This window comes from Rhea pennata, chromosome 1, assembly GCF_028389875.1.
Source record: "Rhea pennata isolate bPtePen1 chromosome 1, bPtePen1.pri, whole genome shotgun sequence".
NCBI lineage: Eukaryota > Metazoa > Chordata > Aves > Rheiformes > Rheidae > Rhea > Rhea pennata.
Genome location: NC_084663.1, coordinates 144498333 through 144512083, shown reverse-complemented (window position 1 = coordinate 144512083; position 13751 = coordinate 144498333). Strand labels below are relative to the sequence as shown.

The 13751-nt window shown below is 38.1% G+C and overlaps 1 protein-coding gene across 2 annotated transcripts in view; it reads right to left on the bottom strand.

Moving 5' to 3' along the window:
• Positions 1-13751, bottom strand: part of SLC9A7 (solute carrier family 9 member A7) — a 75669-nt gene that overhangs the window by 23592 nt on the left and 38326 nt on the right. For both annotated transcript variants that reach the window (XM_062601553.1, XM_062601554.1), the window contains exons 5-12: positions 13395-13507; positions 11968-12073; positions 11535-11676; positions 7342-7447; positions 6911-6999; positions 6681-6794; positions 3805-3916; positions 2509-2662 (exon numbers count right to left, since the gene is read on the bottom strand). In XM_062601553.1, the coding sequence (XP_062457537.1) occupies positions 2509-2662; positions 3805-3916; positions 6681-6794; positions 6911-6999; positions 7342-7447; positions 11535-11676; positions 11968-12073; positions 13395-13507 (936 nt within the window). The remainder of the gene's footprint in view (positions 1-2508; positions 2663-3804; positions 3917-6680; positions 6795-6910; positions 7000-7341; positions 7448-11534; positions 11677-11967; positions 12074-13394; positions 13508-13751) is intronic.

Genomic DNA, 13751 nt, shown 5'->3' with positions numbered 1-13751 from the left:
GCTGCTGAGTGAGGCACTGTGACTGAAGAACACCTTCAGGTCCTTCTAGCTCTCACACTGGGTAGAAAGGGATGGAAAAGACTTCACACTTCTAAATTTCAGCTCCAAACTTATCTGTGCCTTTGTCAAGTCTGTAAGGTCAGACAGGTCTTGCTTTCCTGCAGCAAGGGTTGTATCACAACAGATGACAGTTTACTAGCACTGTGTTTGTAATTCTTTATCAGCTGCACATGGCTGCCACCTCCTGGCACAAATCTGATTTCACACAGTCTCTTAGAAGAAAAAGTGCAGTCTCAATAATTAATGGAGCAGGGCCTATCAAGGCAGCTGTGGACAGACCCATGCAGTTCCCTAAAACACCTCCTATGTGGAATTCCCTTGTTTCCAAGATATTCTTCCTTTAATTTTTTTTCCCTTCTGTCAACCATGCCAAACAGAAATGAAAGTTAAAATTACTATCTACTAGCCATGGTAGGTACATCTCTAAAAAAATAAAACTAAACACTCAAAATCATGTTTCAGCCATCTGCCTTCTGACAGCTACTCCAGGAATGGTATCATAGTGCTAGTCAGTATTTCCAACTACTCCTCCTCACTGTGCAAATTGATTTTTGCAAATGGAACTTATCCACAGGGCAAGCCTGGAATTAACATGATGTTATCCCTTCCTGCCTTCAGGGATAGCTCATCAGCCAGGCTCACAAACTCTCATTACTGAGCCAGACTGGTCCTGTCAAAAAAAGTAATGGCATCTTTTAGATGCTTTTGCAGACTGTTTCCTGAGCTAGACCACCAAAAAACCTGTCACTTCAACCAGAGGCACATTCCATTCTCAATTCACAAAAGGTTTCAGCAGGCCCAAAACATGGGTAACAATTCTGGCTATCTCAAAACTAGTTTCCACTTGGCAAGAAGCTGGGCCACATTCTAGCATTCAGTCCTGTCAATGGTAACAATTTCAGCTGCACTGGAATTGTTTTGCTGCTGACTTCAAGGCTAGGTGGTTGCATAACCTGTTGTTAGCAACATGATCTTTAGAGATCCTGACTAAATGGAAGTGATGCCTCTTTCTGGTGTAACAACCAAACATCTGGAACTTTGATTCAGCGCGCACACACACACATACACTCACAAGAAAAAAAGAGACAAAATAAAATCAAGACTTCCCAAGAGCACACCCAGTGTGTGCTGTTACATAGAGCTGAGATATTGCCATCATTGCTGTTTCAGTTTGCAGGCATGTGACAGTTTGCAGCAGATGTTGTCTGGTTGGCACAGAGCGGTTCAGCTCCTCCTGAGTGCATTTTCTTTTGATGAGATGTCAGTCAGTTACAATGAAACATCACAGTTTTTAATAAACTCATCCCAGGACACAGCTCCAAGACTTGCTGCTGACATTGTCAGATCAGGTACAGTTTCGGCTTTAGCTGACTTCAATAAGGAAGGTTCCCAAACATTCCTGGGAATCCTATCCATTCTATTTTTAACCTAGAAAGCACTTGTCACCTATTGCCAAGTAGTTCACGTAAGTTTTCCGAAAGCAGCGATAGCTATTAACAATTGTCAATTGTTCCTAAAACTGAAACTGATTATACTTTAAGATTTTTTTTTCCTATCCTACTATGAGACAGTGGAAGACAAATTCCACCGAGCACAACTGGAATGTAAGACAAATTGGTTTTCATGTGCCAAAGAGCATACATATTTTACACATGTAAAATACACTGGACAGTTTGGTACAGTGTGCTTTGTTTAGATTCCAGTATTTACTCTATCCCCCTGCCACTCAACTGCTAAAAACATCATAGAATGGAAAAATACGTGCTCTTTAACAACAGACTGATTCACAATTCTCCAACAATTTGCAGATAAGTAGCCTCTAACATGCATATACTTACAGCCCTTTAAAGTATCCAAGTATTGGCCAGAACTTGCAGAGGATACAGCTATAATCACACTGCTTACCATTACCCTAGATCTGCTCGAAATAGCAGAAACACTGAGAAGACTAGCAGGACTCCAATTATCCCAGTTGTTTAGACAATGTCAAATTTATTTGGATACATGTTTAAAGTAAATCCAATCTAGTACCACCTACTAAAATCACCCATTAACTTGGAAAACAGAGCAGAGTCACTACCAGGAGCCAGAAGACTGGGAAATGTCTTAGTATAATAGGAAAAGAAGCTGAATGTGAGACTAGATAGGCTAATTCTTTCTTTTCAATATAAGGGCTGCTGCATCAAGCAATACTATTCCATATCCTGCTGTGCTGACAAAGACCAAGATCCCCATTCACATAGCACCAACAAACTTGAGGCTGAATCCCAGTAATATCTTGTGTGTTTTCTTCACCAGCTTGCACTACTTCCTTCCTGTATATAACAGTGTTCTAAATACCTAGAACACCTCTAAGCAAGCAGCAAACAAGTTCTGCAGAACTATTCCTGCCTTGCACAGCTGTCATTTGAAAAGTGAAGTTTCCTCAGCATGCAGTTGCATACTGACCTGATGTTCAGCCATGAAAGCATGGGAGTTGTGCCTCCACCAACAATCCAGACGGTGAAAAAGACGATAAGGAGAGTCGTTGAGAACATCATTTGATGTGAGTAAGTAGCAGTATCTCGTATGGCCAGAGCAAATGCCATAGCTCCCCGGAGACCTACACAGAGAATGAAATACGAGAGCTTCTGAAGTACATCCAAACCTCATCACAACACAGCATCTCTCCTTGCTCCCTTCCTTAATGGAGAGGCACAAAGCGATGATCAGAAAGCACTGGACTCAGATTATTCTCAGGCAAGTTTTGTTTTGTAGAAATTCTGTCAGCAGGCTTACCTGCTGTTTCTAGATTGTTCTCCCGTAGCTCATGGAAGCAGATATCTACCACCTTCAACAATGCAGATACAAAGCAAGTTCTCTCATAATTTCCACTCTGCCCTGGTATTTTTACTGTAACTTTTAAAATCTGCAAGTGCTACAAAAAGCAGCAAGTATTGCCAGAAACTAATGCAGAAACAAACAGGCTTTATACAACAGCAAAATGTATTTTGGAAATCAAAAAGCTCCCTGAATTTAAATGAAAATGAAACATTTCCATTTGTTTCTGTAACTCAAGCAAGAATTCTTGATATGAAGTAACTATCAGCTGGAAAAGTATTCTTGGTAACAACACACTCATAGGCAGAATATACTCCCCCCTGGATTATGAAATCCTACCAGCAAGGGCATTTATATACTCCTGTAGTAAAGGAAGAAAATGAACATGCACATAGATACACACCCCATTTGCTTTAAATAACAGAAACTTCCAGAGTTATCTGTGTGATAAAAATAGTAAATAAATTCTTAGTCAGATATTTTGTTTTCTCCAACTCAGTAGGAGACGGCACTCAAACATACCTAGATTATCTTTGGCAGATACCTGCTTCCGCACAACACATGCATCATCTCACCTAGAAATAAACTTTCTGGGACAGATGCATCTCAGCTCCCCCATCACTTTGAGATGCCCAACACTAAATAAAAATATTCTGTTCACAATTTGGCTGCCAGAATCTGGCATTCTAAGATTTCAACTCTTCTCAGACATGACACTTTCTGCAAAGGCTAAAAAATACCTGAGGGCAGGCTACAGACATGCTGTAACAGTTACAAGTCTTCTAGTAAGGAAGCATATATGTAAATTACTAAAAAAAAAAAAAAAAAAAAAAAAAAAAAAAAAAAAAAAAAAAAAGAAGTATTTCATTAATTTCTTATGAGTTGAAAAAGAATTTTTGCTTTAGCAAGTATTTTTTATTTTACCTGAAAACATCATCATGTGCTGAAAGCTCCAGCTGATCTTATGCCTTCTGCCCAGATTCAGTAAGAAGGAAAGAGGGTAGATGTGTGCAGCTCTGCCCAGAAAGATTGCAACCTGTTCATAGCTGAGGGTTAAGGATCTCACTTTCTTGAAGTACAGAGTCTTGGATACTTGGCTCTTTCATATAAAATTTATGTTTTAATGAAAAGGTTACATAACAGTATCAAGTGTTTGCATTATTCCTGCCTATATTAAAAGTAGATTTTCACAACTGTGCATAAACAATCCATGTACAGAATGCAGATTTTAACAACAAATATAACCATGAATTAATATAACCAAGCTATTTAATGCACACTGACATTATACCTAGTAAAGTTATCAAATATACAAGTGAAGGCTTTACTTTCAAAGTCAGACTTCAGACAACTACCGCCACCAACATCAGATTGTGTGTTTCAGACTAACAAAAATGCAGACCTACATGTAGAAGAAAACCCACATAGGCTTAATTATAAAGAAAAAGAGCAGCAAGCAGCCATTTCATTGCAGCTCTTGCAGAGGAAAAGTCTCCTGCTGGTTGGCAAGCACTTGAGAATTCAGAGAAACTAACAAGAAAAAAAAAATCCCCAAACACTAGTCAACACTAGAATAAGGTTCCAGAAGAGTAGTAAAAAAGTATTTCAGACAACGAAAGCAAGTGGTCTTCTCCCTTTCTTACTGCCGTATAAAGCATCCAGTGGCTTCAGTGAATAACTAGAAAGCTGAGTATTTCCTCCACCAAGTAAGGAATCCTTTGTAATAAATTGGAGTGATGTGCTGAAATCCTATAAAACACCAACACAATCAAAAAACCCCTCAAACACTATTTGCTACTGATAATAACATTAGAAGACTGAAATAGCTCTCTTATGGAAGAGAAACAAAACCACAGAAGAACCCTAGACACTTTGGGGCTGTTGCCACAGCTAAATATTGAAATAACAATCAATTTCACAGGAAATTATGTCTCTAGGAAACTAGGATTTTGTTTATTACTGTTTTTATGAAAAACTTAATGCAATTATTGTAAACACGTACAGCAGTCCTTTGATGACTGGAAAAAAACCCCCCACACATTATAAGCCATTGCGGTCGATTTAAGCATGTGGGGAGAACAACTACGATTTTTTTCACTAACACTGAAGGCTTTAGCTTTGTCTTCACAGTTGAACCTTTTTCTTTTAACAGTTGGTGATGCCTCTGGGTGTCACTTCAGTGGGGAAGTGACTACTGCAGCAAAACATGGGTGCTAGTACCAGCTGCTTTCCTCTCAAGGGAAGAAAAACACTCAAGAGATGGCAAAGAACATTAAGCATGGGGTGAGAAAATAAGATAGGAAAAGTGTAATGGAGGCAAGGAAGAGAAGACAGGAGCAAAATAAATACTGAAAATAAAGCCAAGGCACACAGCACAATATCAGTGTGGACAGAAGTCACAGCAAACATCACACACTGCAGAAAAGCAGGGAGAAGGAAGTTGAGAAGGTCATACGCTCATTTCTGTCTTGTTTTTTGAACTGATAAATTCTGGAGGCTCCAATTTATGAAATTCACTGAAGCTATTACTCCATTTATACAAACTGAAAATCACACAGTGCTTTTACCTATGCTGTCAAAATCTTCAGAGAAAAAACTCTGTGAAAGAGGAAGGGGGATAAACAGCTATCATTTCACTTGTTTTAGAAAATTACTGTCAAGAATCAAAAGAGACTTTGTTTTAATATATATTTCAAGGTCAGTGAGCTATAATATCCTATATCTTTATATCAATGGAACAATATAAATGTTCCTTAAAGGTATTGCTTTGCTTTCACAGAACTTGCCAAATTCAAGCACATTATATAAACTGGAGGAATAAAAAACAGTCTACAACAATGAAGATTCCTCACTTTACTCAGGAGTTCAGAAAACAATTTGCATTTTGACTCATACTCATATTGCCATATATGCTTCATCTGCACAATATAATATACTTCCTTGATCTGGAGAACAAGACTTGAGCTCTTTGCCACAAAAACACCAATTAGAACTTGTTTCAGGTTCTTTGAAAGATAACCAAATCTGGACACACATCCCCTCCCCATCACAATATGCAAAGTCCACTCTTTCCCTCATCTCCCGCTCCTCTCCCATTCTATTCCACTCCTCTCAAATTAATCTGCTGTCATTTTTACAGGTGACCAAAGTGTGCATTTGGGATGGCAGGGGAACAGTGAAAAGATCAGTGCTGAAGGCCATTTGTAAACCTCTCACATCGTAGAAAAAATACACAGAAGATTCAAAAAAATATTTTCAGAAAATAGTCCATTTCACACTGCCTTGCTGAGCCATTGCTCTTCACAAAGAATTCCCTGGCAGCATGCTATTTTGTTTTCTACCTTCAGATTAAATTCTTCACCACATTTGAGTAGCAGGTGCTGAACTCTTCCCAATAAGGTGACTCAGTTTGCTCATGCTGATAAAAGTGCTACACAGAATACCACCTTTCCCTCTTGTCAATACTGAGGTTTTCTAGCTGGAAGGGAGTTTTAAAATCTAATGCCTAAAGTTGCACTGCTGTGATTACAAGGATCAAAGCATATTCATTTAGGTATATACTTAATTTACATGACTTTTAGCACTTGCTCAGTTGCAGAACCAACAATTTGTGGCATTGAAGTCTTACAACTTTGATGTAAGAGGTAAGAAAAGACCTTTCTTGGAATTCTTGCATCTGCTATATATCACACGCAAATTGAAGTAAATCACCATGCTTTAAATTGGTAAGGCCAAAAGACACCACAGATTTTCAGGCACATGGATAATAAAGAAACTTCATACAAAGTGAGAAAGGATACAAAAGCTCCAACGATGAAAACTGGGCTGAATATGTGCTTCTGAAAAGTAAACAGCGCCAAACCCATATACGAAAATATGAAGTTCTCAGCCAGGAAGTGCAATACCTCAAAGAGCTAGGGGGAAAATAGTCTCATATTAAAGGACAAGTAATAAAGATGCTTTTAAAAAACATTAATACACAGAATACTACAACAATGCAGTACAGAAAAGATAAAGGGTAACGCCTTACCTGCTTAGTGCGACTTCTTGATTCAACTGACAAGTTATTGTATGTATAATGTGCCTGGGTAATTCCACAGAAGAGGACAGCTACTACACCTGTGACCAGAGTCCCATGTAAAAGATTAGTCCGTTTACATGTCAGCTCAACACTAAGCCTATCTCCCTTCTCAAAGTCTATTAAATTTATATAACATCCTTAGTCTTGAAATTTTATCAACCTCCTTTTTAAGTGAGTCATATTCCAATTTTTATGGAGTTTTTGAAATAAAATAGTGATTCTCTTAAATACCCTCATTATACAGTGAGCTCTGCCTTAGATGGCACTGTACTTAACATGAAAAAGTCTAAAGCAGCTACATCTTGTTTCTCACAGCAAGTATAAAATGGCTAAGTTAGACAGGAGTTTTATCCAAGCATGCTTGAATCCCCAAAACTCACCAGTAAATCCGCAAGCTTCTGCTAGCAAGAAAGTGCTCCAGGACATCAGGAAAAAGAGAGCTGTTTCCAGCAGGGGGAAGCAGTGCAACTTGGTAAACTTGGTCACGTTAAGTCATTGGTTAAGGGATCAAAAAATAAAAAACACGGGTATTTGACTTCTCTGTATCCAGTGTTTTTAAAAAGCTTTTATATGCACTAACAACCAATGTGAGCCTGAGAACACAATGCTTAGCGCTGAAAAATATCAATTCCCCTATATCAAGACAAACTTCAAAATGAAGAAGCAAAGCCTAAGGTTTCATCTTGCAACAGTCATTATTTTAGATATCTCTACCTTTCAACTAAGATATCTTGCTCTATGACACATTATCCTGCAAAGTGCCAGTAGGGAAGGGATATATACTTGGTGGTCCTTCTAGATGTTGCTTTTAGAACTCCCCCCTCCCACCTTTATTTTAATAAAGCCTAAAATACATTCAGAAATGTTTAATTTACCATGCTGTTGACTACAAGAGCCCTACAATGAAGGAGATTTATCAGAATTTTTCATTCAGATTTGTTGACAAGTCATTTTTCAGTAAGTATTGCTAATTCTGTACTTTTGAGGTAAAATAGAAATCCTGCCTATGACAAAATGCATTTCTTCCCATGTTGATGTATTTTAGAGAAAGCGCCAGCTCAACCACAACAGCTGAGTCTTCCAAAGAGAAGAGAAACAAGTTCATCTTCCAGATGAGAGTGAACTTGGGTAACACCACTGAACGCATACTGATTCATCATTTCATATAGCTACTGAAAAAGTAGAACAAGTTTCAATAAATATAGCTCTCCACACACTACAAGAGAATTGTTCACATACTTATGATACAGTTCCCCCATCTCCACCCATCACAACTCTGGCAGCATGTGAACACCATACTGTTCATGATATCTGAAGTGCAGACAGCTACGCACATCTCTACTAGAAGATACAGAAAGAAACCATGTGCCAACAGGAGTGGCAGAGAGAGCCTTTGTTTTCTGAAGGCTGGTAACTATCATCATCATCATCTGTGAAATCTAAGCAGGAGGGCAGTGTGAGACAAGTCAGGACACTTGAAGCAGCAAAGCAGAGAGCACTTTCCTCTTCCTCACCTGAAGGGGACTAGTACCTTTATGAACATGTGTCCTGCACAGGACTGTACCATCATCCACCATCATTCTCCACCTACAAACACAGCTGCATCCTGGGCTCTCTGCAGCATTACACAAATGAAAACTAATGGCAACACAGCTGTTTGGGGAGTTGTGATTCAATAGGCAAAAGGGATGGTAAAGGCAAGGAGCAGCACCACTTTCCCAAGGAAATTCAGAGGTTGAGAGAGCTGGGCCTCACAGCACTCTTTGCTGCCTCTTGCAAGAATCATTCAGGTGGCCCAGAAGACTGGGTGGGCACTCTCTCTCCTGTGGGCTCTACTGCAGGATATGGTGTTCAAAACAAGCCCCAAGTGGTTAACAAACAAATGAAGGAGAATACAACTGGCTGCATTTCAGTGACAGCCTCATTAGCACAAAGCAATCCTGAGCACTGCCACCTCCTCCCCTCAACACCTACATCTTACTATTATTCTAAGCTACTCAGAGGGAAAGGAGTCTGAAGAACATACATACACTGCAATATATTTTTTTCAAAATGTAAAATTAAAAAATGAAAAATGTCCAAATCTTCCTCAAAAATAGAAGTTAGCATTACATCAGAAAAAACTCACAATTTTTCAACAACCGTTATTCTCCATGCAGTCTCCTCTCCACATAAAACCATCTCGCTAGAATTTTTGATGATGTACAGTTATGGCTGGTCTGTTTTTTTTTTTTTTTTTTTTTTTTTTTTTTTTGTTGTTTGTGGGTTTTGTGGTTATTTTATTTTTTATTTTTTTGGCAAACAGGCTATGACAACACCATGGTGGTACCACATGCTGGAGTAACAATTGGAACCCATCTTCCCACTGAGTGCTCAGATTATCCCAGAGCCTGGCTTAACAGGCATTTGTGTATTCCTTGTGAAACAATGTTCAAGGACAGAAAAAATAATTTTCCCCAGAGTACCTTACAGCAAAACAGGCAGATAATGCTGTCTGACTGGATAGCCACATCAGTCACTCCACAGGAAAGGAAGAGATTGAATCCTGTTCTCCTGAAAGTAGGAAAGGACCCTTGTTAGAACCAATTCCTCATTTCTAGCCTTTTCTTCTGGTAATTTTGTGAATCCAACTGTTACTTACAATAACAGCAGGAGAATGTAGCCACACCAAAACATATCGTTCAATTTGAAATGAAAACCTGCACTTGTCATTTTAGAGGAAAAGGAAAGTGAGAGAAAGGTGAAGAAAATAAATATTTCATATAATAATTGACCAAACTAAAGTGTTATTTCAGATTAATTATTTCAAATATGAATTGTTATTTTATTTTCTTACACATTAAAACAAAAGACCATTTTCTTTTACTCCTTAGGCACACTCTGCTTCATTTCACTCCAGCCAAGCAGATTCTCTATTTTAGAAAGAAAATACGAAGTAGTACAATACTTTCACTGCTATAAGAATAACCACAGATTGTATGGCCAAGATAATTTGCATGGACTCTTTCTGGCTTTTAACAAGTTATTTGCATCATATTTGCAAACTAAGCATTCCATCTGTTTTCAAAGGATCATGAATGAGTAGGTCAGCCACATATTAAACCCCTCATTGATAGAGAGATGCAGCTATAGGTATGTCACACAGCGTGACAGAAAATTTCTTTGCAATAAGTCTATTAACATAACTCATGGCTTAAGTTATGGGTTCTAATTAGCTAAGAGAATGAAATACCCATTTCACATTTCATGTTTCTTTCTACAGTATTACATGAAAGAAAGCAATTTTCCAAAAGAAAATCGTTAAAATTGTATAACTGAGCAACAGATTACATATGTTGGTTTTGTTTTGTTTTTAACCAGAGGCTGTCTCGTGAACAGCCTCTTCACTCCCATTCTCATAGCACGCTCCTGAGTACACACATTAGAAAGAGCAAGAACCAATTGCTGCTTCAAAAACATGATGTTACAAAATGGATCCGAATGCATTTTAGCTGTAATTGGTAGACAACCAGAAAGCCAAATACACTGCAACTTCATTGACCAGCTAGAGCTATGGATGGCCAACAGCCTGAAACACAGATTAAGAATCACGGATCTGGATCACATCAGTCATAGAACAATTGAGCTGAAAGACTGAACATTAAAGCATTCCAGCATGTCTTCCTCCTTATACTCAAAGTGTTTCTGTTACGCAGGATATGAACAGACAAACCAGTGTGGTGAGCGCTCAATAAGATACAGTTGAGACATTATTGCTTAAGATAAAGAGATTCACAATTATAATATAAAATATTGCATTCTACCTCTTTTACATTAATTTTCAGAAGTCTAGACAAAAATCAAAGCAAGCTGAGATGTGTACAAATGGGATTATATAAGACAGTATAGCAGCAAAGAATTTGAGTTTTTCCCTTATGTAGCATTATGACCTCTTGAGCAGGTCAGGCTTAAGGTTTACTGCCTGACCTTAAAACCAAACTCAAACAGATCGCTTCCTGAGTGCCTCAGAGCTCTGATCAAATAATGGGACTAAGCTTCATGGGAGCAAGAAAGGTCATGCAAAGCACATCATATTATGACCTTAACTCTGGTACAGGTGCAGTCTTATCTGAGATGCATGACATCAGACTTCCAGCAGAAAGATTAAATGCAGGATTCTCAAAAAAACCCATTAGTGGTTGAAATACCTATTATCATTAATTTTGCTGAAGATAGGAGAACAAGTCACCAGTTATCAGGAGGTTGCCTTTCAAGCCTAATAGCAGAAACCACTTCCTTTAACTAGAAATAAGATAAATGTTAGGACTTACCGAGGCCCTCCCTTTTGCTTTATATTTTTGCCAACACAATCAATACTACAAAATCGTTAGAATTTCTAGCATGGCCACAGTTACACAGGAATTAGGTGATTTCTATGGCTACCTATATGGCTTTCTGTAGAGACAGAGGTGATATGAGTACCTGTCATATCTTCACACTCAGATTAAGATGAGCTAGACTCAACATTCCTACAGGAGAGCACTGCTAGGATCTGAATGGAAAATCTAGTCTAGAAGAACATGAAAAAGGATATCAGAGCCGTCACAACCCCTGTCACTGCTCCCATCATGAAAGAGCCACTGAATATTCCCAGGAAAACACCAACTGATTTGAAAAACGCTGCTGCATCAAAAGCATGGGTATTTTCACCTGTTGGCTGGTAGGCAACTATAGATCTAGAAAGACAGAATCACACAATGAAAAGTTAAAAATAGTATCAAAAAGGTACTATTCTGTGAATAGCAGTGCCTGAATAACAGAAGAGACATCCCCATGTTGAAGCAAAATTTTTCTTTACAGTGCACGTGTGCATAAAGAATCTTAGCAAGTGTTTGCAATGTTTACTAACTCAGTTCAAGACAATCGATTTAAATTTAAAATAATATTTCTCAGAAAAATAACTATTTTTAGACAAATACATAGAACAATTAAGTGATTTCAGAGTAGAAACTCAGGCAGTTACTTACGAAGATAACACAATGGCAACAGCATCATTCAACACACTCTCCCCAAACAGAAGGGCATAGAGATCGACATCAGCATGTAGCTCATTAAATATTGCAAGCACAGTAACTACAGAAAGAAAAGAAAACAAAAATATTTATGTATATATATCATACTGGTTGACATCAGGATTATGGTGTGAGCTGACAGAGCAGGCTTTCCAGTATGCCTAAGGCAACAAAATCTAGGAACTGAAATACAGGATCAAAATCAAAGTGGAAAACAGACTGGTCATATTTAATAACAGAAAGTGGCTCGGTTATGCTCCCCCCTACACATAGCTTCTCTAGGAGACTACAGAAAGCCACCAAGATCGATGGGCACAGAGTAGACAAAAGCCCTTTACCAAAACCCTGGTAATTTTTATAGAGTATGTTCTGCTTCAGATAAGCAACAAAAACATTGCACCTCTGGCTACCTTTTAAGGTTGTATGGACTATTAACATAACTTTATTATTTCAGTCATTATAAAATAGTGCTAATAATCCTAAATGCTCACCAAAGCATATGTTATGCCACTAGAGTGTGCATTAATACAGAGTCTGAAGAGGACAAGGCTACTAAATATTTGTAACAGTCCCTTCATTTCAGACTGAAGGGATTTTGAAAGACAATGATCTTGAAGATGTTCCTATACATGAACAGAGGCAAAACTGTGTGCAACCACTAGCTGTTCAGAGGTCAGCTCAATCACAGGGGCTACTTTCCATTTACACACAAACCAACCCTAAGCATGTCAAATAACCTATTTTAAATGTCAAGCTTCATACCTTACCATGACCTTCCCCCCACCTCAATACACACTAGCCCTCCACACTGATTTGTCAAGCATAGACATCTGTGTGAGCCTGTAGCATTTTGAAGCATAACTAGGTTTTCTGCGAAAACCTCAAATTACTTTGCCAGAAGAGCATTTTTCTGCTTAAATTTGTAGAACACTAAATTCAACTGAAAGAAAACAAAAAAAGCCATTCCCAAAATGAATATTCCTCCCCAAATACAGCTCAAGATTTATCTGATATCATAAACAATGTAGCCACAGAAGTCCTGCTACCCAGACAATGAAATAGTTTAATCTACTTGCAGTCTTAGACTTGGTATGCTCTAAAAAAGTTATTATTAAATATATTTAAAGTAAATAAATATTTAAACAGGAAAATTACATTCACCCCCAGGCATACTGTTGTATCATATTAGCCCAGCAACAACCTAGTAGAGAATAACTTTCACAATGCTCAGAATTTGTGCACATTTCACAGAGGAGAATCAGATATATTAACATAACATAACTGTAAATAAAAGTACCGTTAATATCTTTGTGTTATATCACCAGCAATCCTATTAGTGGAAACATTTTGGAACACTATTAAAAAATTGTTCAGCAAGCTACCTGGATCAGTGGCAGATATTATTGCTCCAAAAAGGAGGCAGTCTGTATAGTAGAATTTATCAGATAGCTGTCCCACCAACTTCATTAATTTCACAACACCATACATGAGATTCCTGAAGAAAAAGAGGATAAACCAGTGCATTTCAAACAAGTTGGTGTATTTCAGACAGGCAAATGAAAACCACAAGCAACAGTATTTCAAACGGACCTTGTTATGCTATGTGTCTGTGGAAAACAGCCACAGTTGAACCCCTAAACTCTCAAAATTAAATTTTCCTCTTTTCCCTACGAGCTTAGTCAAGAGTGAGGTATGATCCAGCCTGTCATTTAAGAATCAGTAAACAAATCATGTAATCT